Source organism: Sporothrix brasiliensis, assembly GCF_000820605.1.
Source record: "Sporothrix brasiliensis 5110 chromosome Unknown Cont20, whole genome shotgun sequence".
Lineage (NCBI taxonomy): Eukaryota > Fungi > Ascomycota > Sordariomycetes > Ophiostomatales > Ophiostomataceae > Sporothrix > Sporothrix brasiliensis.
In genome coordinates this window covers 1169678-1191688 of record NW_024467139.1, presented here as the reverse complement: position 1 = coordinate 1191688, position 22011 = coordinate 1169678, and the positions used below count along the sequence as shown (strand labels likewise).

Here is a 22011-nt window from a genome sequence, read left to right as displayed (position 1 = left end):
TTTCGCTGAGGCCATAAATCAATATCTGCTGGCTGGATGCATTCCTTTTGTGGTGGAGCTTGCTGTGCTACGACATATAACTCGTGCCGCATATTGACGGAGTTTCTACCGGGGTGGAACAGACTGAGAAGATACCCGAACTGCGATGCCTTTCATACCGACAAGGTGTGGCAAGAGGCACAAGGTAGGCTGGAAGAACCATAAGAAAGGCCCCAGGTAATATTCCGTGCGTCGGAAGGTTCTGCTGGAGACTGGCCCAGAGCAACGCCTGGGAAGGCCACAAAACCGACCCAAGCCCAAACCAACCCGGAGACCTAGCAGTCGTACCCGCGTCGATGTTGTTCCTCTCGAAAGCGTCGAGTTCTTTGGTCATGGTTTCGACAAGAGGCTTCCAAATTTGCGTCGTAAGAACAGAACGCAAAAAAGCACCAGTATCGGAATGGGGTCAGACCGCCAACGGCGCCACGCAACTTCACAAGGAGCAGTAAGGACAACCCTACAGATACCAGGTAAAGGTGTTATACGCCGGTCAATAGCCAGGTTTGCCGAGCATGGTGCAGTTGTCCACAATCCAAGTTCTCTGTACTTTTTCAACTCACCGTCCTGGCATCGTCCTTCTAGGTCGCCCCTCGCTCGACTCAAAACGACGTGTGGTTTCTTTATCGGGACTGAGACATTCTTGTTCTGCAGCCCAAAGTCTGTGCCCATCTGTGCTCTGTCTGTGCCAAAGCTGGTGACTTGCGGGAAGAGTGTGGAGGCGCACCCGGCGGGAGTCGACGACTAATGTCGTCGGCCAAAAGTGGCGAAAATGAAGAATCCGAAGAGAAGAAAGAATAAGAAATGAAGAAAGAACTGGGTGTCAAACAGCTCTGTGTGGGTGTATTTTGGTCACTAGAAACTGCCAGCTCTACGCCGTATTTTGACGACGTAATGTCGCACCTCTCGTGCAACATCCCCCCTACTCTCGCATCAAATCCCTGTGCCTCCTTTCCTTTCTGCCGTGTCCATCGAGTTATGATGGGCGAAAAGTTGTTGTAGAAGATATCGAGACAGGACAGCAAACGAGAAAAAGAAAGCACAAACGACCATCCGACGGCCATCCAGTGGACATCCACAAACTCGGACGCCTCCGGAGTTTCATCTGGTCAACATTGCCCTCACTTTTGTCATATTTGCCAACGCATTAAGTCTAGTAGACAGAGAGCTGTAATCAAGGGTTGCTGACGTCTCGACACAGTTACGAATATCCCGTTACGGTCTGTGTCTGGCCCTTGCTGGTCAAGATTTTTGCCCGTCTACTTTCTTTTTCTTTTTTCTTCTTTCTTCTTTACTTTCGTATCCGGTGAGAACTGACGTGCTTCTCCTCGAGTAGGACGTGAGACACCAATATACTGCGTGCTTGTACTTGAAAATGCTGAAATGACTCCTAGATTGCACGACTTGTCGAGCTTCCTTTTTTCAGCTTTCTCTTATCCTTCCCATGCAGGCTGGTTGTGCCCTGTCTTCCTCCGTAAACTGCCGCCTCACCAAGTCGAGCCGGGGTCCGAAAAAGGAACAAAATATCGTTTCGACAAAAAGAATGGTTACTAGGATGATCCGCTCTCCATGCAATGTCGGCACCTCACCATATTTATGTCTTTTGTGCCAAATATTTCGAGCCCCCCACGCAGGGCGGCAAATACGATGAGCATTCTTTACAGAAAGCTTCATATTTTCTTTCATTTCACCTAACCGACCGAACCAGCTTCAACATGGTGATTCTAGCGCCCCCCTGACGCTCTCGATGGCCCCGAGGCCGGAATCTGCTGCGCATTTTCTGCGTCGACGAGGGGGCGGTGGAAGTCCCAGCAACCTGGCGTTGGGATTTGCTCTACGGGATCATATCAAGTCGACGAAGCGGATACAAGATGCGTACGACAAGTATTCATATATTCCATTCCCAGAATAGAAAAAAAAGGGGGGAAGCAATAAAAGGGTTGCCCGCGAGGACCAACGGGGGCGCAATCTGCATGCCGTTACGGAGCATTTACAAGTCATTTGTCGTGAGAAACGAGTTCAGAAACGCGATGGGTACGCCTTACGAAGCACTCAATACTGACACATGGGGTCTCCCCTCAAGAGACAAAATGACAGGCATCTGTCGGTGTCGTAGTCAGCTGTTGGGACTCGCTCAGTCGTTTCGGCGGAGCCAGCCTCAGATGAAACCGGTCGTCCTCGCCACAAACTCAGATATCATACCCAGTACGACGCACTCATCAATCAATACTTGGAGCCGTAGTCCTCTTCCGTACGCCGTAAACGGTGAGATATTGACATATCGTACTCTGAGGGGCGATGGGTGATGTGTGATATCCAGCATCCAACGACACTATCTTCTGTCTCCTTGCGAATTTGTGAGTTTCTGCGTCATTTTTCATCCTCGCGCTCTTTTGCTGCTTCGTCTTCTCAATTTTCTCGCACATTTTTGTTTCGTTTTGCTTCTCGCATTTTCGCTTCCCTTTGTCTTGTGTTTCGTCAGTCTCCTCTTTACTGCAACTTTATGTCGTAAAGCCCCTGTCTGCCACTGCAACGGGACGCAATGGCAATGAAACGGTGACATTCTCGGGGGCGAAGGATGCGCGAGCCAGAAAGCAACGGGAAAGGTACAAAGTACATTCTCTCACACCCCGCGGAAGAAGGACGGGAGATAGACAAGACAGACGGTGCAAGAACGCCGGGCAAGAAAATAGAAGAAAGTGAAAGAAACAAAAAAAAATAAGGAAAAGAAAATATGTAGGACTCATTACGACGTACTTCTCACACCAGATTCTGACAACCGTGACATGAAAGGACCCTTCCTTCTGCTTTGGGAAATCACATTGCCCAGAACCACTGCGACGGCAAGAGCGACGGCGAGTTGGGCGGAGTGTGCCGTCGCTGTGAAATGGCACGTCGCGTCGACTGAAACGGAAGGACAGAAGGGCAAAAGGGGGCAGCAGGCAAAAGTCCATTTTGCCACGGCTTGGAAGATAGATAAAGGCGAATCGACGACAGCAACTACAGGAACGGTATCTTATAATGTATTCACCCAAACAATCTTCAATAGTAATACGACAGCAACCTGGCTATGAGTGCTGGCTGAGATTATGTCTCTTCAGTATGGTTCGCTTGGGTGCGTTCGGCTCTTTTTCTTTTCTGTTTGCCCTCTTTTCTAAATTTTGAAAAAAAAAAAAAAAATCAAAAAAATCAATCCATTAATCCAATCACACGAATATTCCAATGCGTTCTTGCTTTCGGCCCAGTTCCGCCTCCTGGCTGCCTTGTTTTGTTTCAAAACATCGGCTGAGGTCGTTGGACATTCAAGCCCTGCTCCTGCGGAGGCGATATGGATCGGCCTTCGATATGGATCGACAGCCTCAGCAAAGCGGAGCAGCGACCAACGGCCTGAAGTACGACGTAAGTCCCTATGGGTATCATATGGTATTCGTTTCAGGGTCTGTCCACGGTTCTATAGGCATCAAAGGAGAGAAGGAAAGACTCCCTAAAATGTTGTTTGCGTACTCTGCGAGGAGTGCATTAAATAAAATTATACATAACAGCAAAATAAAGGAGAGCAAACAATCGTATTTTGGCTGTGTTTTCGTTCGTCTCATTTTTCATTCGTTTACCGTGGTGACAGAATCTTGGTCAGTCCTTGACCCAACTTGTCCCGTCCCAAGGACATGCTTTAAAGTTCGCGGACGGGCACAACATGGATTGCCCTTAACTACAATGATTAGAAAACTGGTATAAACTCGTAGTCTGCCGTAAAAAATGGTCATGCTCATGGAAGATGTGACAAAAAAAGAGAAAGGAAACATGATGACAAGTGAAACAACGGCTATTAAGCTTTGATACGTGTACGCAAAGCAGTGTTGATGCGAGTAGAGTGCAAAACTGACGAGTTTGGCTTTTTACACAGAGAAAGAAGCGGAAACGTGGTCGAGCGTGATATTCTTTTAACGAAATTGTTAAAAGAACAAAAACACAAGTAATCAATAAAATAAATAAATAAAAAATAATTCCTAGCATATATCGAGGACTACGACATTTTCAAACCAATATTCATATTTGAAGACAACCGAGGCAACATATCCCACGAAACAGAACACGAGATGGTTCCTATAGCCAGCACGTAATTTTGACAGGCGAAATAAGGACGACTGATGGCCGTCCAGGCATACGAAGCGTCGTGTCGCCTGCAGACAGAAAGCAATGAATGACAAATAGCTACAAGCCGTCTGGTCTCGACGCAACGGTTGATATTGCCGTCAATCTCGTGAGACGTTCACGTCGGGACGATCCCTTGTCTATCTTCTTAGCCTTCAGACGAAGTATGATCAGCTTCGTTTCACCAACAGACAACAACCAGTGACCGGCCGCCCGTTTCAACTATACCTGTGGCTGAATAGGAGCACGATCGACGTGGCAAAGGGACGAAAGTCGACCGGAAGATCATATCGTTGTCCTAACATTGACATCGACATTGTCTCACAACCGCGACAACTCAGCGCCTGGACCTTGACTTCGTGTTGTCGTTTTCCAGCTTGTTTGTATACATGTACACATATGTCTCCATTACCCCCTTGTATCGAAGTTGTAAATCTTTTGTTTTATTTTTGCCTATCCGGTGAGATTGGTGGAATCTATAAGCGTTTTGATATTTGAAACATCCACCCCAAACCGCGCCGTGAAAGCGAACAGACTCAAGAAAAAATACGAAATAGACGAGGACTCCAAGGGTGAACAGGTGACGGTACATGCCGTAAAGCGAGACAAACCTTCCTCACACCTCCTCACACCTCCCCACACCCTCCTCACAACGATGTCGTTCCAACGTAGCGCCTCACGCTTAGTCCTCGTCCCAGTTCGGGTTAGGACCGGGCGGCTTCGGCCCGCCGGCTTGCCGGGCCACAATGATCTGGTCCACCGACAGCACCGTCCGCGCCGCCTCCGTCGCCAGCTTGATCGCCCAGCTCTTGCTCGCCAGAAGGTCCAGGATGCCCTCGTCCTTGGCATCCAGCGTGCCCGTGCCGTCGTCGTTCTCCACGTCCACGCCGTACGTCCACTCGTCCTTCTTGTGCGCCGACGCGTACAGGTGGCTCAGCACCTCCGTCGCGTCCAGACCGGCGCTCTCCGCCAGCGTCCGTGGCACAACCTCAAACGCCTCGCCGTACTTTTTGATTGCGTACTGCGCCAGGCCCGGCGTCTTCTCGCCAAACGCCTGCAGCCGCTCCACCAGCTGGGTCTCGGTCGAGCCCGCGCCCGGCACCAGTCGCGCGTCCTTGGTAATCGCCTTGACCACGTTGACGCCATCGTCGACCGCACGCTCCACGTCGTCCAGATGGTTCTGCGTCGCGCCCCGCAGCACCAGCGTCGCCGTGCGCGTCACGCCGTCGGTCTCCTGGCGGAACACCGTCACGCGGTCGCCGCCCACCTCGAGCGTCTCCACCACGTCGATGGAGCCCATCTCGTCCGGCATCGGCGCGCCCAGGCGCGCCAGCGGCGTCGCGCCGACCACCCGGCATATCCGGCGCAGCTCAAACTTGCTGAGAATCTTAATCACCAGGATGCCGTAGCGGTTGAGGTAGTGCAGCGCCAGCTCGCCCACCGTCGACCCGGCCACCACCACGCGCAGGCCGACGTCGTGCAGCTGCTTGATCACGGCCTCCAGCTGCGCCTCCTCGCCCTTGGTGAAGTCCACCATCTCCTTGGCGTTGTGCAGCAGCACCGTGCCCTTGGTCTCCGTCTGGCTGATGTCGATCGGGCACGAGAACACGCCCACCTTGGCCTTGCTCGCCTTCTTCACCGTGCCGTCCGGCGCCTTGGGGAACACCATGCCGCGCACCACCCGGCTCTGCTCCAGGCTGCCGCCCATGATCTTGACCACGCGGATGTTGTCCACGTTGAACAGGGCCGGGTTCTTGGGCAGCACCGCCAGCACCGCCTCGGCCACCAGGTCCGCCAAGAAATCCTCGCTGCCGCTCTGCTTGCTGGCCACCACCGTGCGGATCGCCTTGCTGAGCTCCTCCTGCGACCGCACGTCCCCGACCTTGTCCACCACGAGCTCCTCGAGCGTCTCCAGCGCAAACTTCTGGGCCCGCTCGTAGCCCGTCACAATGTCGGCCATCTTGAGGCCCATCCGCAGCAGATCCTCGGCCTTGCGCAGCAGCTCACCCGCCAGCACAATCACCAGGTTGGTCGCGTCGCCCATCTCCGCCTCCTGCTGCTGGCTGGCCATCACCAACAGCTTGGCCGCCGGGTGCACCACATCGAGCTCGCGCAGGATCGTCGCCGCGTCCGACGTCAGGATCATCTTCTGCAGGTGGTTGATCACCACCTTGTTGCGGCCGTACGGCCCGAGGGATGTTTGCACCGTCGACGAGATGGCCCGGCACGCGTCGATGTTGCGGAGCACGGCGCCATCTTCCGAGTCGTAGCTGATAAAAAAGGAGGATATTAGCACTGGGGAGCACGCACTTCCAAGGCAGCGCCTGACTTTGTAGACTGCAGAGCGTTGGACACTTTTGGCGACCGAAAAAGGGGCACGTTAAACTAAACGTACTTGTTGTAGCCCGACTTGAAGAGGTTCGCATTGGGCGCGTTGGGAATATTGAGAGACATGGCTGCTAGTTCTCGAATGGTAGGGACGCCCACAGAGGAAGAAAAAAAAGACCGTGTCGAGGGTTCTGGGGAGGCTGTCGTCCTTGTGATGATGAAAGCAACAAAAACGATGCAATTAGTATGCGGTGGGAGGGGAGCTTCTGTGCTACAATTCGCTTGTTGGTGGGGTGGGCAGTTGGACGGCGGCCAAAAAAAATAGTTCTGGAGCTTTCCTTCGCTGTGGAATAGGCAGGCGTAATCAGGGGCAGGAGCGAATGCGAATGCTGAAGCCTTGGGGAGCATGGAAAAGGTGGAGCAGGCACGACCGCTCTGAAGGAGGCGACTTGAACAATGTTAATCCGCCGCCCGGTGCCGACCACAGGCAGGGACGGTAGAAGGCCAGTCGCCACTGCCAATTGCTGCCAATTGTTGCCAAACGCTACCAATCGCTACCAATCGCTACTGTCTGGCGTCTGGTGTCTGGCATCTGGCGCGTCGCTCTGGGGGAAGCTCAGCTAAACCGGCAGGAACGACGCAAAAGTTTCCCATCGTGTAAATTGCTTGACATACCACGAACTCTCCCTCAATTCAATGCAATCGCCCCATCGCAACATACCGACTCCGACGAATCTGTCCCGACCTATCTATCTATCTTCTGTTTGGCGCCGACTTGACTGCCACTTGATACATTCGAGCGAAGCGTGCCGCTCTCTCCACAATGGCGCCCTGTAAGAGATACCAGTACTCCCAGACGCTCAAAGCATCGCCCGATTGCCATGGCTGCGCCTTGTCGCGTGGATGCCATTATATTCGTGCGGATAATACATGCCCGTGTCTTGCCTGCCGTCCTAACATTGCCTAGCCACATCTCCCGGTGTCCCCACGCTGCCGCCGTCCGTCGAGGAGGCCTACCGCCGGAAATGCGTCTTTCTCAAGCAGCGCATGGCCGACGTCGAGGAGGCAAACGATGCGGTCCGCGTACGTCTGGCACGCCTGAAGCGCCAGGTCGAGAAACAGCGCCTCGAGCGCGCATTCCTCCTCGAGCAGCTGGCCAAGCGCACCAGCACCAACGTCGAAGACTCTGACGGCAGCCCGAGCCCACCAGCCACTGTTCGTCCTCTCTGATCCTCTGCTTGATTTGCTTTTGTCTTTGGTCACATGCGCGGCGACTAACTCGCAACAGCCTAAGGACAAGCCGCTGCGTACCAAGCGTGGCCACAGGAAGTCGTCTGTGGCCGACGGCAGTGGTGCCCCCGGCTCGACGTTTATCAGCCAAAACCTCGACCCCTTGTCACCCAGCTCCGACGTGTTTGGCAAGGGCGACAGCCAGACCCAGCCGACACAAAGCACTCCGGGCGCCTCGCAGCGGCGCGGCGGCCGCAGACCCAAGGCCACCAAGGAGGCCGACGATGTCGCGAGCGTCGGCGGCAAGGGCAAGGGCGGCGACGACAAGGAGGACGGGGCAGCAGGCAGCGGCTCTGCAGCGAGCCTGAAACGCCCCGGCAACGCCTTTGAGCTCTACTGCGACGAGATGCGGCCGACGCTCGCTGAGAAGCGCAAGGCCAACAAGCAAAACAAAAAGAAGTCTGGCGAGGATGGCGACGACGTGGACATGGAGGACGCCGATGCCGAAGAGGAGGAGGAGGAGGAAGACGAGGCGGCCGCCGAGTCCGCCATTGACGCCGAGCTGGCGCGCGGCTGGACCGAGATGGAGCAGGCGGAGAAGGACGAGTTCGAGACCCGCGCCGCCGAGGAGCAGGCCAAGTACAAGAAGGCCAAGGAGGAGGCGCGGCAGCTGAAAGAGAAGAGCAAGGAGGACAAGGACGAGAATGATGGCAAAGAAGCCGGAGACGAGGTGGACGTGGGGGACAAGGACGGTGGCAAGGAGGCCGCCGAGAAAGCGACGGCCAACGACGACAAGGCTGATCAGGAGGTTGGCGACGACACCGGTGACAAGGCAGAAAACGAGGACACCAAATCGGCTGCCAAGGAGGTTGAGGATACAGAGATGGCCGACCCAGAAAGCGTCGCGGTCGCTACATCGAGTGCTGACAAAGACGAGTAAAGGAAGCTGGAGGCAGCTTTGTGCATATGGGAGAGAGAGGGGGGGGGGTTATCGGTGTTTATAGCCGACGCGCCCGCTCGTGACTGGTTTGCATTTGGGGTTCATTGATAGGTTGTTTTGTGCTTTTGCTGCTTTTTTTCCCCTGGGACAAAGGGAAGGGAACTTTATCTGCCTTTTCGTTTGGCGTGTGCGGAGATTACCTGCTTTCTGATTTCTTGACTTGCTTTTGATTTCCTTTCATACTAATGTTTACAAGGCTCGTTCGATGTCTTCCTGTTTGTGTTCTGTTCCGTTTGATAATTAGAGGCCAAGACAAAGTACAATGCGAAATGGTACTTTGCCTCCATTCTACGATAGAGCATTATATCGTCTTAAGTCGACGCTGGCAAAATGGTGTACGTTGACTACCCGATCGTGCCTTCCGTGATGGGAAGGCTGTGTCCTCGTGAGCTCCTGCCTCTTTTATATTGAGCCACTTCCATGCGCTCTGTTCTGATTCTGTCTCCTTTCACTTTCCAGTCACTCGTTTTCTCGTTCTCAAACTTCACATCGCATACGACCAGCCTCTGCCAACATTGCGTCCTGCCTTCTGCGAAGCCACCTCGGTCCAAAATGGGCTGCAAGACCGTGCCTCTAGCCCGGTTCTGGAGAGAACTGGTCACAATCCTGCCCGAGATTGCAAAGTCCGAGTATGTAGCCATCGACTTTGAAATGACCGGCATCGAGCCTCGCCGCGCGCCAAAGCTTCACAAGCCGACAAAGGACGAGATCTACCAGCGGGCCAAGCAGGCAACCGAGACGTTCAACGCGGTGCAGTTTGGCATCACCTGCATTGTTTTTGATGACGAAGAGAAAGACACAGTCCATCTCAAGTCGTACAACTTCAACGTGTCGCCCATGTTTGACACCAGCTTCAGTGGTGTGGACACCATCGCACGCACGCTGGACCGCACACTGACGCTCTCGTACAAGACGCTGATGTTTCTGAAGCGCAACCGCATCCGCATCGAAGATGCCTATGACGGTGGAATCTATTACCTCAGTCGGGCGGAGGAGGCGGAACTGCTGCCCGAGCTGTTTGCCACTTCAAAGCATGGTCGGAACGACGACATTCTGCTGGAGGAACAGAAGCCGGAGACAATGCAGTTCTACTATGATACGATGCACCAGATTCGGAGCTGGGCGGAAAAGGAGGAAGAACCGGATCGAGTATGCTGCCGGAACAAGCTTGACCAAGCACGAACTTGGCAGAGCTAGTTATCTACTAACAAGAGATAGCTGTCCTACCTCAACATAGTCAACCCGCACCAAGGCCCGTTGACGCGTTTCCAGCGCCGTCTGGTCTACCAGATGCTCGATACCGAGTTTGGCGGCAGGTACAGGGCGACTGTCAACGGTAACTTCTTTATGCAAATCACGGAAAAGGATGCTGAAAACGAGAACAAGGTAGGTGCACGTGCACGCTGGGCTGTCTTTATTCGGATTGTTTTCCTTTTTATTTTACAAAACGTTTGATCACCGAGTATCGATGACCTAACGACGATGGTATGCGCCCTTTTCAAGGAACAACTTGAAAAGACTAGCAATTTAAAGAGGGCTGTTGCTTTTCAGCGCGGTCTTCGGTACATTGCCGAAGCCGTAAGTATCTTTCATGCGAGATGGAGTCGGTTGCCTGTCGACCGTGTTATTCTCGCTGACGTTTTCTTCTGCAGCTTGTTGGCGGCGATTTTGCGAACGATGTCTGGAGCATGTACAAGCAGGACAACGCAATGGTCGAGCCTGGCTGTGAGGCACGTCTCCGAGAAAGCGAGGCCAAATTAAAGGAAAAGAGGCCTGTTCTCGTCGGTCACAACATGTTTCACGACCTGTGCTTTTTTCATGCCACATTTTTCAGTCCGTTGCCCAACACACTCGACGAGTTTGATCGCATCGTGCATGAACTGTTCCCGCGTATCATAGACACGAAGCACATACTCAAGCGCGACGACAACGAAATGATGCCATCGAAAAGCCTCGAGGAGGTGTTTGTCGACATTGAGGGGGCTAGTTCGCCTTTCAAAATTGCCGGCGAGAGAGCCGGCCACGCAGACAGGCTGCATCATGTGAACGAGCACCAGGCCGGCCATGACAGCTATAAAACGTCAGTGGTCTTTCTCAAAGAGATGTGGAGACGGGTGGACTCGACGAAGAAAGGCACCTATTCACACAAGTTGCTGCTGTGGGAGAACAGCCTCGTCAAAGGGTTTGCGAACAAGGTGCGGCTGGGCAACGCCGGGCTCTGGCCTGTTGGGCGAATGGGAGAGTGTGACACAATGGCGAAATGAGGCCTTGTTCCCAGCAGCAGGTTTCTCATCATGGCCATAGCAAGGACAGACAGCGGGGGTTTTCAGAAAAGTAAGGATATCGCTTGATTTTACATCGTACATGCACTTGTATACAAGGAGGGCGGGCCCAGCTTGCCCTCGTTTCTCCCATGCCTTTTTCCCCAGGTTCCCTTTATAGTTCGTTTTGTGTCTGTGTTACGTTTCTGCTTGCATTACCGCTGCGGAATGGCATTCTTCACGCCAGCGTAGTAATATTTGGGCAGATGCGCAGCTAGCTCCTCCTTGGTCAGCCACTGGAACGCGTCGACGCCAAGTGTGTTATTCTCCAGGTTGGCCTGGCCCGCCAAGATGCGGCCCTTGATCAGGAACGTCTTCTCGCTGGTAAAGGCCGCCTCGGCAGTTGGGGTCGTTTCCCGCACAATGTGTGCCACTGGCACGCGGCCGACTATCCACGTGTTCATATCGACACCCGCCGCCGACTCGAGCGCGCGCGCCGCAGTCTATACAATACGGTTAGCCTTCTGTAGTCACCCAAGCGGGCACATTGGTACGAAGCAGAGCAAAAAGACTCACTTCGTGCAGGTTTTCGTTCGTCTGCACGTCGGCCGTGGGGAAGCTCCACGTGCCGTCCGCCGCCTTCACCACCAAGTACAACGTGCGGTCCAGCTTGCGGTCGAGCCGCTGTGTGTCGTTGGTCTCGTCGGCCGCCGTGATCCGCTTCTGCGGCCGCTCCACGCGGATACGATCCGCCTCGGCCAGCCGCTCACCGTCGTCGCTGACGCGCAAGTCGGCGTCCGACACAATCCGCTCGCGCAGACTGTCCGGGTTCGTCAGCATGTTGGCCTCTGGGTCGTTCAGCGTGAACTCGTCGTCCCAAGCCGTGGCGCCGCCGAAGCCGTTGCCGCCCTTGCCGCCCCGGTAGTGGCCAATGTCGCGGGCGGGCGTGCCCTTGCGGTCGCGCATCTGCAGGCGCCAGTCGAGCGCCAGCGTCGTGTCGGGCTTGAAGTAGACATTGCGACGGAACGAGGTCGTCAGGCGCTCATTGAGGCGCTTTTGATAGAGGTAGAAGGCGGCTTCAAAGGGGGTGGGGTCGCGCATTAGGAGTGGCGGCCGGCTGAGCAACAATCCAGCTCGGATGCGGTAGTCGGGCGCCGTGGCGGGTGGCGGTGCTGCTGCCGGAGTAGAGGATTGTTGTTGTGGTGACGATGCCGTGGCCTCGGCAGAGTATGTGCGGTGTTGTGGGGGCAGGATCGCTGCCGGCAGGAACGGGGTGCGTGTCTTGGCACACCGCGTGCAGGCCGCTGTGGTTTGCACTGGAAAGGAGGAGGGCCCGGTTCAGCAAGTGCATCGCCCTCTCATGATTGCATTCAAACGACATCACGAGATCACCATAGAGAATGGGGAAACAAACCTTTGAACAAGGACGACATCGCCTGGCCGCCCCGTCTTGAGGCTGCCATGGTGCAACAAATCCAATTGGTGAGCCAGCCGGCCGGACGTGATATGCCGGACAACAAAAACGGTCGCGAAAACAGTAGGGCGTCGCTGGTGATCGTTTGTCTCGTCGTCGAATTGATGTTGCACGAGAGCTTTTGGCTGGAAACTTTTTTTAGGCTTGTCGGGCATGTCTAGCAAGTTGTGGGTCCCGCGACCAATGGGAAGCTCGGGTCACCTAGTTCCTTCTCTTCTGGTCAAACGGGAGCACGAGTCGTTCCTGGCCAAAATCCCCGGCGCCGGATCATCTTTAGTGCCGAAATGCGGGAGAATGAAGCAGTGGGCGACTTTTAAAATTTCAGACCACCGCCTTCTCACTTGTCTCTCTTCTTCTTCTTCCTCATCCAAGGCATTTATCCTTATCAGGAAGACTCGCACTCCTATGAATTGTTTTCTACGTTTCGCCCCAAGTGTGTCCTCCCCATTTACAAGGTGCCGAGAATAAACACCAGAGCGTCCGATTTCGCTAGCGGCTCCTCATGGCGAAGAAATGTTTTATTTCTTCGATAAAATCCCCACCTGGAAGCTGTTAGATAGAAGACATTCACATCCCTTGAGACCGCATGCCGGTTTCTGCCCCTTTTTGCTTGCTGTCCGTTCTTTACAGACGGTGATGATGGACGGTGGGTATGGTATTCGATGCCCACCAGTTTCATGCTGCTCATTTAGGGTTCTCCTCCTCGCGACCTACGAACGGTCTATTCGATCGGCCAAGCCCCGAAGCGGATGAGACGCCAACATGGTGACAACAGACGATGTAAATGTGTCGAGTGGAACGTATCTTATTCAAAACACTGCGGCCGAAAACGAGCTGGACAGCTGCCGAGTGGGTAAATTGCGCCTATATAATGAGAACAAAAGTTCGCATCCCGACATATGAGAAGAGATATCTCTGCAACGAAAGCTACCAAGCGGACGTTAAACAAAAAGGCAAGGAAAGAAAACAAACGCATACGTCGTACAAAATGCAACAGAGACATGTCCTGTGTCCCACCCATATGTCATCGAGTCGTCATCCGTGCATGAAAAACAAACGCAGGAACAATAAAACATAACAAAACCAGATAAATGCGCACAAAATGAAGGCTTGAACGCAGAAGAACAGAAAAAGCACAAAGAAGGCGAGAGAACAACCAAAAGAAGATTGGTAAAAGAGATCATGGCCACATTGGAGTTTGGCACACACAAAAATCGCTTTCCCAGGGTATCTATACCGTTATTTCCCGATGCTCTCACTTGGTAAAAAAGAAACAAAACGCCATTCGAAGAGAACCCAAACGAAAAAGGCAGGGACAGCCAATGACACCAAGGCCGAGTAATACTGATCAAGGCAAACGGCATGGTGGTGGTTGCGAGAATAATGTGTATCTTGGACCCAGTCGGTGTGAATCGTGTTTGTCTTGTTCGAAACGTTTCCATGGTTGGTTGTTTCCTTCCCTGTCCTTTTGTTGTCACACCATGCTTGCATGGATTCTCTCACGCCTGCAGGTCAGCTACTGCGCGAGCGACTTCTCTGTTCGCCTTGTGCTCCCACAGCTTCCGAGCCTCGGCATCGACAACGGCAGGATCGGTGACTTCTTCATAGAGCTTGCGAGAGACGTCGCGGTTGATGGCTGCATACTGATCGGCTGTCAGGTGGCTCGATTTCCAGTGCGGCTTCAACGCCGACCGGACGATGCTGCTGATGCTTTCCTTCATCTCCAGTGGAAGCGCATGGCGTGTTGGAGAGGAGTCCAACGACCGTGAAATCGCCGCAGCGGACGACATGCGGCGCGGCCGGGGTTGTCGGATTTCGACAGCTTCAGCAGCAGGCGGCGACCGATGTTGATGGCTACCGCCGTTTGTGCTTGTATTCATGTTTGGGCTGGCGGCATTGCCGTTTCCGCTTCCATTTCGGGTTACACGTGGACGCGTTGTGTGGATGTGCCCACTACCTTCTGAGTCGCTGTTGTCGCCGCCGCTGCCAACACCTGCACTTGCCGAGCTCGCGGTCGGCCGCGTGGGCGAGTAGTTCGCTGGCGGGTAGACAGGCAAGATGTGTGAGCTCAGCAATGTCGGAGAGCTAGGCCGCAAAGTTCGCTGTGGTGGTGGGGTGGTCGACATGGCCCGCGGGCTGTTGTGCGCCGATCCAGCCGGCGACGAGGCGACCGGCGAGGCAGGGTCGACAGCGTGCGACGGAGGGTCGCCGAACAAACTGCGGATATTATCGTCGTCGGATGACGTGCTCATCTCGACCTCTTTAAGGAGCGACGAAAGAAACGAGGGGGGTTCATCATTCGTGTTCGTCGACGTTGCAGCGGGGGACTGGGCTGCCAAGGCTGGCGACGCCGAGGAGTGGCCCGCTCTTGCCGCCACAGGTGCTTGCAGAGACAGACCCAGTCGGGACGCGGGCCGAGACGGAGGTCTGGGTGTGGAGGAAAGTAGAGATGCGGACGGCCTACTAGGCGGGCTCCGCTCTGTAGGTGTTCTCGGCGTTGCAGTCGAGGTGGGTTGTTTGGACGACGATGCGGCGCCTTCGCTAGGTGCTCCTATCCGGCGTGTGCGTGGCCGTTTCAACTTGCGCTCCTGCTCCTGAGGCTGTTGGACAGGCGACGCAGTGTGCGAACGCGACTTGCGCTTCCGAGGGTTCGGTGTGTTCGTCCCCGCCGCTGCTTCGCACTCAATTGCACGATCGAAGTCACCCCACGCACGCCGCTCTTGCTGCGATTGTTGGACAGCGGCGACAATGGCACGGGGGTTTGATGAAGCTGGCTGCGAGGAGCCCCCATGGCGTGCAGCGTGGTTCAAAATGGCGTCGGGAATGTTGCGCTCGAAAACGTCTTGCGCACCGAGCCGGCGTGCAATGTCCAAACGCTCTTGCCACCGTTCGAATTCGCGGCGCTCCTGGTCGCGCAACCGCTCGACCCGACGGAACTCTTCCAGCGCCTCGTCTTCGTCGTGGTCCAGGTCGATGCGAATGGCGTCCCAGACATGGCCCGTGATCTGACTCCAGGCACCCTGCCACTCGTCGGACCGTGCACGGCGCCGGGCACGGCGCATGGTATGTCTGGTCCGGGGAAAGAAGTTGCGATTGCGGCCAGCGCCCGATCTCCGGCCGGCGGTCTGGCGGACCGAATCGCTGCCTCCAAGGGAAGCGCTTTGCATAGGCGCCGCGATGGCATCGCCCAATGAATCCACACATTCCATGCAAAACCAGGCGCCCTCAGGAACGCCCTCCAGACCGATGCAGTGTGTGTGGTAAGGCGTGTCGCAGCCATCGCAGAGCAGGAGAACCTCCTCATGATCGGCAAGGTTGCAAACAGGGCAGGGCGTAGACACCTCGTCATCCAAAACCTCGGTCTCTTCGAGCCATGGCTGAGGGTCGAACTCGGCGACTTGCTTCTTGTCTTCGACGGTGTACGTGGAGATCAGTTTGCCTATTGAAAGGAGAGTGTCGGTCAGCAAGGATTCACAAGAGCACCATGACTCGGTTAAGACAGGACCGTAAAAATCAAAGGCAAACTGGACTGTACGGCCAGGTAAATCTGACACGAAAGAGCCAAGCCGCCAGAGGAAAATAAAGACAAAAGCAGTGCAAAGCAGAACTAAGTCGGAGCTAAATCAGAGCCACATACCTCCTATTTGGTCGTATACATCGACGAGATGGAATGATTGCCGGCAGATAGGACAGCTGTTGGCCTTGGTGGTCCATTCTCGCAGACAGGTGTCATGCAGCGTATGCTTGCAGATTTGGATGACGGCGACCAGATCGTCCTCGAGAGGCTCTACTTTGCCGACCTGTTCCCTGCCGTGGCCGTTGGTAAGGGCCTTGGAATTTCCAGTATCGCTGCCTTGAGCATCGCGAGCAGATTCGTTGGACTCATCGCTGCCGCGGTTTTGGCCATCCAAATGGCCAGACAAGGCTGGCCCTGCAGCGGTGAACGGTCCGCTGGTGTCAGTGTTTTTGGGGGCGGTGACGGCGTCCGTTGGGTCGGGGTGCGTGCTAGTGCTGGCGTTGGGGGTAGGGGCACAACCACTGTCATCATCGCCTGGTAGTGGCTTTGGTGGTGGTGGCAGTGGTGGGGGTTCTACAGCGCGGAGCTGCTCCAGGCAGACAATGCACTGTTCTGCCATGGCTAGCGGAGGTTTGGTGGCCACAGCGCCCTTTTCCTTCGCATAGACACCGACTTGGGAGTTGGTGGAAGGAAAGACGTTGTGAAGGAGAAAATGCGAGAAAAAAGAATGATGGAAGATTAAATAAGGAAGATGCAGCAATGGGGTGGGGGGAAAATGAACAGAAATGACAACTGTAAAAGTTTCGAGATGCAACGGGGTGAAAAGGGAAAGAGGTGATGTGAAGCGAAAAGGTAAAAGAGAGAAGGTGCTCGCTGCTGGGAGGCGAAAAGGAAGTCACAGGAAAGAGCAATGGTAAGATAGCTGTGCGTCAGCCTGTCGTTGCAGTTGGTCGCTGCTGCTTCCTAATTCTGGGGCGATGAAATTTGGCGTGTTTGGCGTGGTTTGCCACTTTGAAGGAGGAAGGCGGGAAGGAGGTTTGGCACATAACAGGCAGGGGGAAAGAGCAGGAGTAAGATGGATGGAAGGAAAGGTAGCAGAGGAGGAAGTTACAAGAGGCACACGGCAGGGGACTATGCCTGAGAAAGCCAGTTCGGCGAGGGGAAAAATGTAAAGGCGAGCCAGCGAGCCTTTTGGTTTTGTTACGGAACGGGCGAGGACGAGAAGAGAAAGAGCGACAGGGCTGCAGGCGAATCAGCGTCGAGGGCCATACACAAGCAGGCACGTTTGGCTGCCACAGTCACCACCACAAGGGAGGAGCGGGGCGGCAGCATGAACAGATGAAAGGAACACGAGTGGCCCGTGCGGCAGGTGCCTCTCGAGTTTCTTCGTCTCGTCCTCGATTCTCCTCGCTCAGTATCTGTTGTTCTGTGAAATGAGGTCTTGTTTCCACACGCTCGCTCTGTCCCTTGCTATATGGTCTTGGGTAAAATGTAATGTGACGCACGAAAACAGAGAAGCCAGGGGGAGTGTGGCACGTCGAACCTTCCCGCATATGAGGCAGGTGTGCTGCCCTTTTGTCTCCACTCGTGAAGCCAGTTGGAAGGAACGACGTGCATGTGCTGGCTGTCCAGTCCGGCCTAGTACCGCACCATGATTGTTGGTCCTTCCCTTGTTGGAGTTGAACATCTTCACACGAGTCGCCATGTCAGACCAGCACACGCTTTAGTATGGCTCATCTCCTGATTCTCTCATCGGTATTTTGCTGCGGGCGGTGAGCCTATCCGATGTAGCCAAGCGTACACACCATTCCACGCCAATACACACATGAATACATGTACTTTTGGAAAGAAGGCTGGCAGGCTACCTGTTGTTACTCTTTTCCTCTACTTTTTGCCCCTAGAAACACGGGCATGGCCGCGCTTTCCCCGATAAACCAGAGCCAGCGCCGAAGTCATTTCCTTGACCGCTGAAAGTCGTAGTAACGTTAACACGCTTTCCCAGTTGGGCAATCGTATCAAACAACGAGAAAGAGCTGGACACATCGCCTGGGCTTGTTACGCCTCTGAGTCAAAGTGGTGATTGCGAAAGCCCATTCTCTGTCCTCCTTTTGTGAACATATTATGACCGTGATACGAAGGTCATGGACAAGAGACAATACTTGTAAATGCACCTTAAATCGTGGTACAACATACAGATCGGTGAAGTGCCTCACGTTGGGAAGTCACGTGAGTTTCAAGTGTACATCATCGATCGTTCCTTCCAAGACGGGCCTTTTCAGGGGATGATATCGACAACGAAATTTTGGCGTTTATTTGTGCTTCATCTTGCGTCTCTCAGATTATGTCTGGGAGTTTTCCCGAACATTTCTCTTTAAAATACCGCCAGTGGCTCGACGCCACGCACCTGGAAGCAAAATCGCATCACACTCTGAATCCAGCGACGAGAATGCCCAACTTTGTCTATGAACTCGGATATGAAGGACTGTGCAGAGTCGGGGTGGGCGGAGCCGAGGGTTGTATCCTCTGTCATTGACCCCCCGGTGCGGCCAGACTACCGACCTACATTTGATCCGCACGTCTCTAGTTCGTCGACAACGTCACTTATTGCTAAGGCCGATGCCGATGTGCTCGCCGCAGCCTATGCCAAATCCGCTGCGGCTATTGCGGCGCGCATAGCTGCTTCAGAGGCCGGCACGTCTCGTGCTTCGTCCCCAGCTTCGCCTGCCCCAGTCAGCTCTGCTGTCTCGTCTGCAACAGCTGCCAGTTCTGACGTACACACCGCTACTTTTCATCACAAACGTGTTCTTCCGGTGCGCTGGGAACAATCAGTAAACCCACCTCATTACAAAGCTCGAAAGCATCGAAAGCAGGACCCGACTGAAGCAACCCGGCACGGCGTTTTCTTTCCCCACGAGACCGAGCATGAGGTATCTAGGAAAAATGACTCTTCCTTCCTCAAGTAGGCTATTGCTGACTTTTCTTGCAGATACCAGATCCACACGTTGAGCCTGTTCAATTTGCCAGCTGGTTGAAAGATACTCTCAAGGACCTACTTGCAAGGGATCACCCAGTGATCACGGGGCATATCCGTCATCTATTTTCTATCATGGATTTTGACCAGTACGCCAACTTTGCGTTGCGGCCAACCATGACTTACGTCAACTTGAAGCGAGCGTGCAATATCGAGGCTGTGATGATTACGATTTGCGGCAAGGAGGCCGAACTCCCGTGTTCGTGGTGCCGTTCAATGTGCGGTCCGTTTACAAAGTGCATGGTTATTTCCATTATAGGCAACGGAAGCTGCTCAAATTGCCGCTATAACGGCCAGGGTAGCCGCTGCAGCCTGTACGAAATGCGCCTCTAAATCTCCAACCTGTATTTAACAACACGCAAGCATGGCTAAATATTGTATCTGTTTGGGCAGGTTTGGGCGGTATACTTCTTTTGAAAACCAGCGTCAAGCAAATCCCAACTAGCCGCCCAAGCCACCACGTGTTGATGGCTGGCCTATAGTCCTTTGAACAGCTTTGTATATATTTATAGTATTGAACTTTTCTCGCACATACTTAGCACCTCCGTTGCAAGATACGTCGGTGGAGTACTAAACAAAGAACAAAGGCGGCTAGGGTGAAGTATATTAAAGATACGCGTGTCGTTCTGCTGCGTATGTCGTGTAAGGTAAAACAGCATTGCTGGCCATACGCATCATTTTGGAACGGTCATGAATGCTGCTGCGATACGAAGGCGGGGAAAACATCTGCCCACAAATTACACTTTTGTAGTAAGTCACACACAGCTCACGTTTGTTTTTCTTTTTTCAATTTATTGTGATTTTTTTCATGTCTTTTGTTCTTTTTTGTGGTGCCTTCGTCAGCGCTCTGTCCGAGTGTCGTTATGATTCAGACAGCCGGATATAGCAGAGGAGAGAGGCCAGAATAAACCAGGTACACCATTTTTGCGTGAGATTTGTTTTGTACCAAAAACGTTGGACGAAATGCGCGCTTCAGCCCGACCTGTCCCTTGCTCCCTTTGAGACGTCATCCCAAAGAAAATCACATAGTCTACCGCATCCTCTGAACCACGTCGAACTCTTCACCACTCTATACCTCGGCGATCTCGCGCAATCTCCGGAGGGTCGAGCGGGTGGCAGCAGCAGCGGGGGTCCTGGAAGGTGTTAGCAAAAGATCTGCATGCGGTAGGCAGACCTGCGAGCAGCTTTCGCCTCGCTCAGGAAGTCGACAAATACGTACGAGACAAGGTAGGCACCGCCAGCAATGGTCTTCTTGCAGGCCTTGCACTGCCAGATACCGACGTTGGTGCGCTTGACGGTGTTCTTGGCGCAGAACGTGCACGTGTACTTGGCGTGCTGGGTGATTTCGGCCTTCTTGATCTGCTTGCTTTGTGGTTGTTAGACAAAACTATGTCCGTCGAGATCGCGTCAAGAAAGAGTCGGGGGAAAGGCCCTAGGGGGCCGATTTCGCTGGCGGGATTGAGCGTGGCGTCAAACCAGCCCGACGTCGATTGTAAATGAAGTCTGTTCCTCCGCGTGACTGTCAAAACTTACCGCAGAGAAGCACCGTATCTGCAAAGAGTTGAGTTAGCAAGCTGCTGCCTTGGCTAAAGTTGCCCGAGCCAACATCACCACAGTCGACGCTTGGATTGAGATATGCTGCGGATAAGAAGAAGTCGTCGTGCCGGTCGTTGCCGCTGGTCAAGTTGCGCTGACTTTGAAGTAGTACTTTGGGATATATAGATGTCTTCCTAGCGTTGTCTTCTCCTCCGTCCATCTCCATCTCGGACTAGTCAACTTCCGTGTTGGGTTGTCCAAACGCATCCCATCTTCCGCAGTGCATAGTCTTCCGATCGTTTGTCGGCAGCATCGTCTCATTCCAAGCGTCGTATACTGTATGGCTGTCGGTCGGGAGCTCTGAGGGTCCGAGTGTTCTTACCTAGTACCGTAGCGACCGGTGACGCCGACCTTCTTGGTGCTGTAGGAAGAAAGAAAATGGTCAGCATTTCATTGTCCATCCAAGAACAACAGATGCATGCCATGCCACGCGGCGGCTCCTCGCAATCGACGAGAAAAACAGGAAGCCCGGGTTCCGAGACGTTGTCCTCCGGCACCATGTCGTCTACTGTCGTTCGTTGGTAGGTCTTCCTGTCTTTGTCGTCGAGAGCGAGTCGGGCTGCCGTGCGGTGCGGCAATGGGGAATAATCAATCAGTCGGGGGACAGGAGCGCGCGTACTGCTTCGTCATTATGAATGTTGTCGAGAAATATTCTTGTTGTCTATAAACAGATTTTCTCTTCGTGAAGCGAGATGGTGTTCGTGGTGGGTTTGCGTTTCGCTCTTACGATTTTCGTTAGTAGAAGGGGAGCGCCCAAAGATTTTTTCCCTCTAACCTGGCACCGAGGGCGGCCCACGAATTTTCCGCCCTAAAGCATTTAGCTGGCGGGCAACAAATACGCAATGGCCGCACAAAAGGAAAAATCTGTGTTGAGCCGGATTAACTTGTGCTCCGAGATCATGTGACAGTTCAAACCTAATGCTCTCGTTCTGGATTAGTCATCCCTGCTGGGCGCATTTCGGGCCGCATCCGTGTAAGTGCTGCCACGCAGGAACATCTTGAAGGTTGTCAAAACGTGCAAAGATTCATTCTATTTGCCTATGCAGACTTGTCAAGTTTGTGCTGTGTACGGAGTATTGCTGAGAGCAATTGAATAGACGGGATTGATGCATTATGACCAAATACCGTCCAGCACAAACAATACTTGGAGAGCCATATTTTGACGACATTGCCTAGGAAAGGCTGTTGCATCTGCTTGGTATTTTTGTCTGGTCCTCTGGCAGAGAAGCCTCTGCCTTGTTTCGGACACTTATGCTCCCTCTTGTTTCCACGTCTTCCCTGTTTGTCCATTCTATTCCGCCTCTACGAATGTATATTTCCTCAAATCAACCCGACGCCGACGGAGCATCACGTGTCTCTCTAACTCTATTTGGACATTGTAATTTC

General features: G+C 53.8%; 6 protein-coding genes across 6 annotated transcripts; 2 read left to right on the top strand and 4 right to left on the bottom strand.

The window, feature by feature from the left end:
- Positions 1-4870: 4870 nt before the first annotated feature.
- On the bottom strand, positions 4871-6642 carry SPBR_06992 (T-complex protein 1 subunit theta; the record flags this gene model as incomplete). Its single annotated transcript, XM_040765247.1, has 2 exons — positions 4871-6458; positions 6584-6642. The coding sequence occupies 2 exons, from the start codon at positions 6640-6642 to the stop codon at positions 4871-4873; spliced, it is 1647 nt and encodes a 548-aa protein (XP_040616312.1).
- Positions 6643-7339: 697 nt separating this feature from the next.
- On the top strand, positions 7340-8686 carry SPBR_07296 (uncharacterized protein; the record flags this gene model as incomplete). Its single annotated transcript, XM_040765550.1, has 3 exons — positions 7340-7349; positions 7484-7731; positions 7805-8686. 3 exons carry the CDS (start codon positions 7340-7342, stop codon positions 8684-8686), a joined length of 1140 nt encoding a protein of 379 aa, XP_040616311.1.
- A 612-nt stretch (positions 8687-9298) lies between these two features.
- On the top strand, positions 9299-11010 carry SPBR_07021 (uncharacterized protein; the record flags this gene model as incomplete). Its single annotated transcript, XM_040765276.1, has 4 exons — positions 9299-9895; positions 9965-10132; positions 10298-10324; positions 10399-11010. 4 exons carry the CDS (start codon positions 9299-9301, stop codon positions 11008-11010), a joined length of 1404 nt encoding a protein of 467 aa, XP_040616310.1.
- A 212-nt stretch (positions 11011-11222) lies between these two features.
- Positions 11223-12470, bottom strand: SPBR_07372 (50S ribosomal subunit l30; the record flags this gene model as incomplete). The annotated part of the gene is made up of 3 exons (XM_040765626.1): positions 11223-11510; positions 11584-12323; positions 12422-12470. 3 exons carry the CDS (start codon positions 12468-12470, stop codon positions 11223-11225), a joined length of 1077 nt encoding a protein of 358 aa, XP_040616309.1.
- Positions 12471-13980: 1510 nt separating this feature from the next.
- SPBR_06625 (phd and ring finger domain protein) lies at positions 13981-16617 on the bottom strand (the record flags this gene model as incomplete). Its single annotated transcript, XM_040764881.1, has 2 exons — positions 13981-15920; positions 16119-16617. The coding sequence occupies 2 exons, from the start codon at positions 16615-16617 to the stop codon at positions 13981-13983; spliced, it is 2439 nt and encodes an 812-aa protein (XP_040616308.1).
- Positions 16618-20098: 3481 nt separating this feature from the next.
- On the bottom strand, positions 20099-20791 carry SPBR_07839 (60S ribosomal protein l37a; the record flags this gene model as incomplete). The annotated part of the gene is made up of 3 exons (XM_040766093.1): positions 20099-20162; positions 20204-20388; positions 20576-20791. The coding sequence occupies 3 exons, from the start codon at positions 20789-20791 to the stop codon at positions 20099-20101; spliced, it is 465 nt and encodes a 154-aa protein (XP_040616307.1).
- Between the last annotated feature and the right edge of the window lie 1220 nt (positions 20792-22011).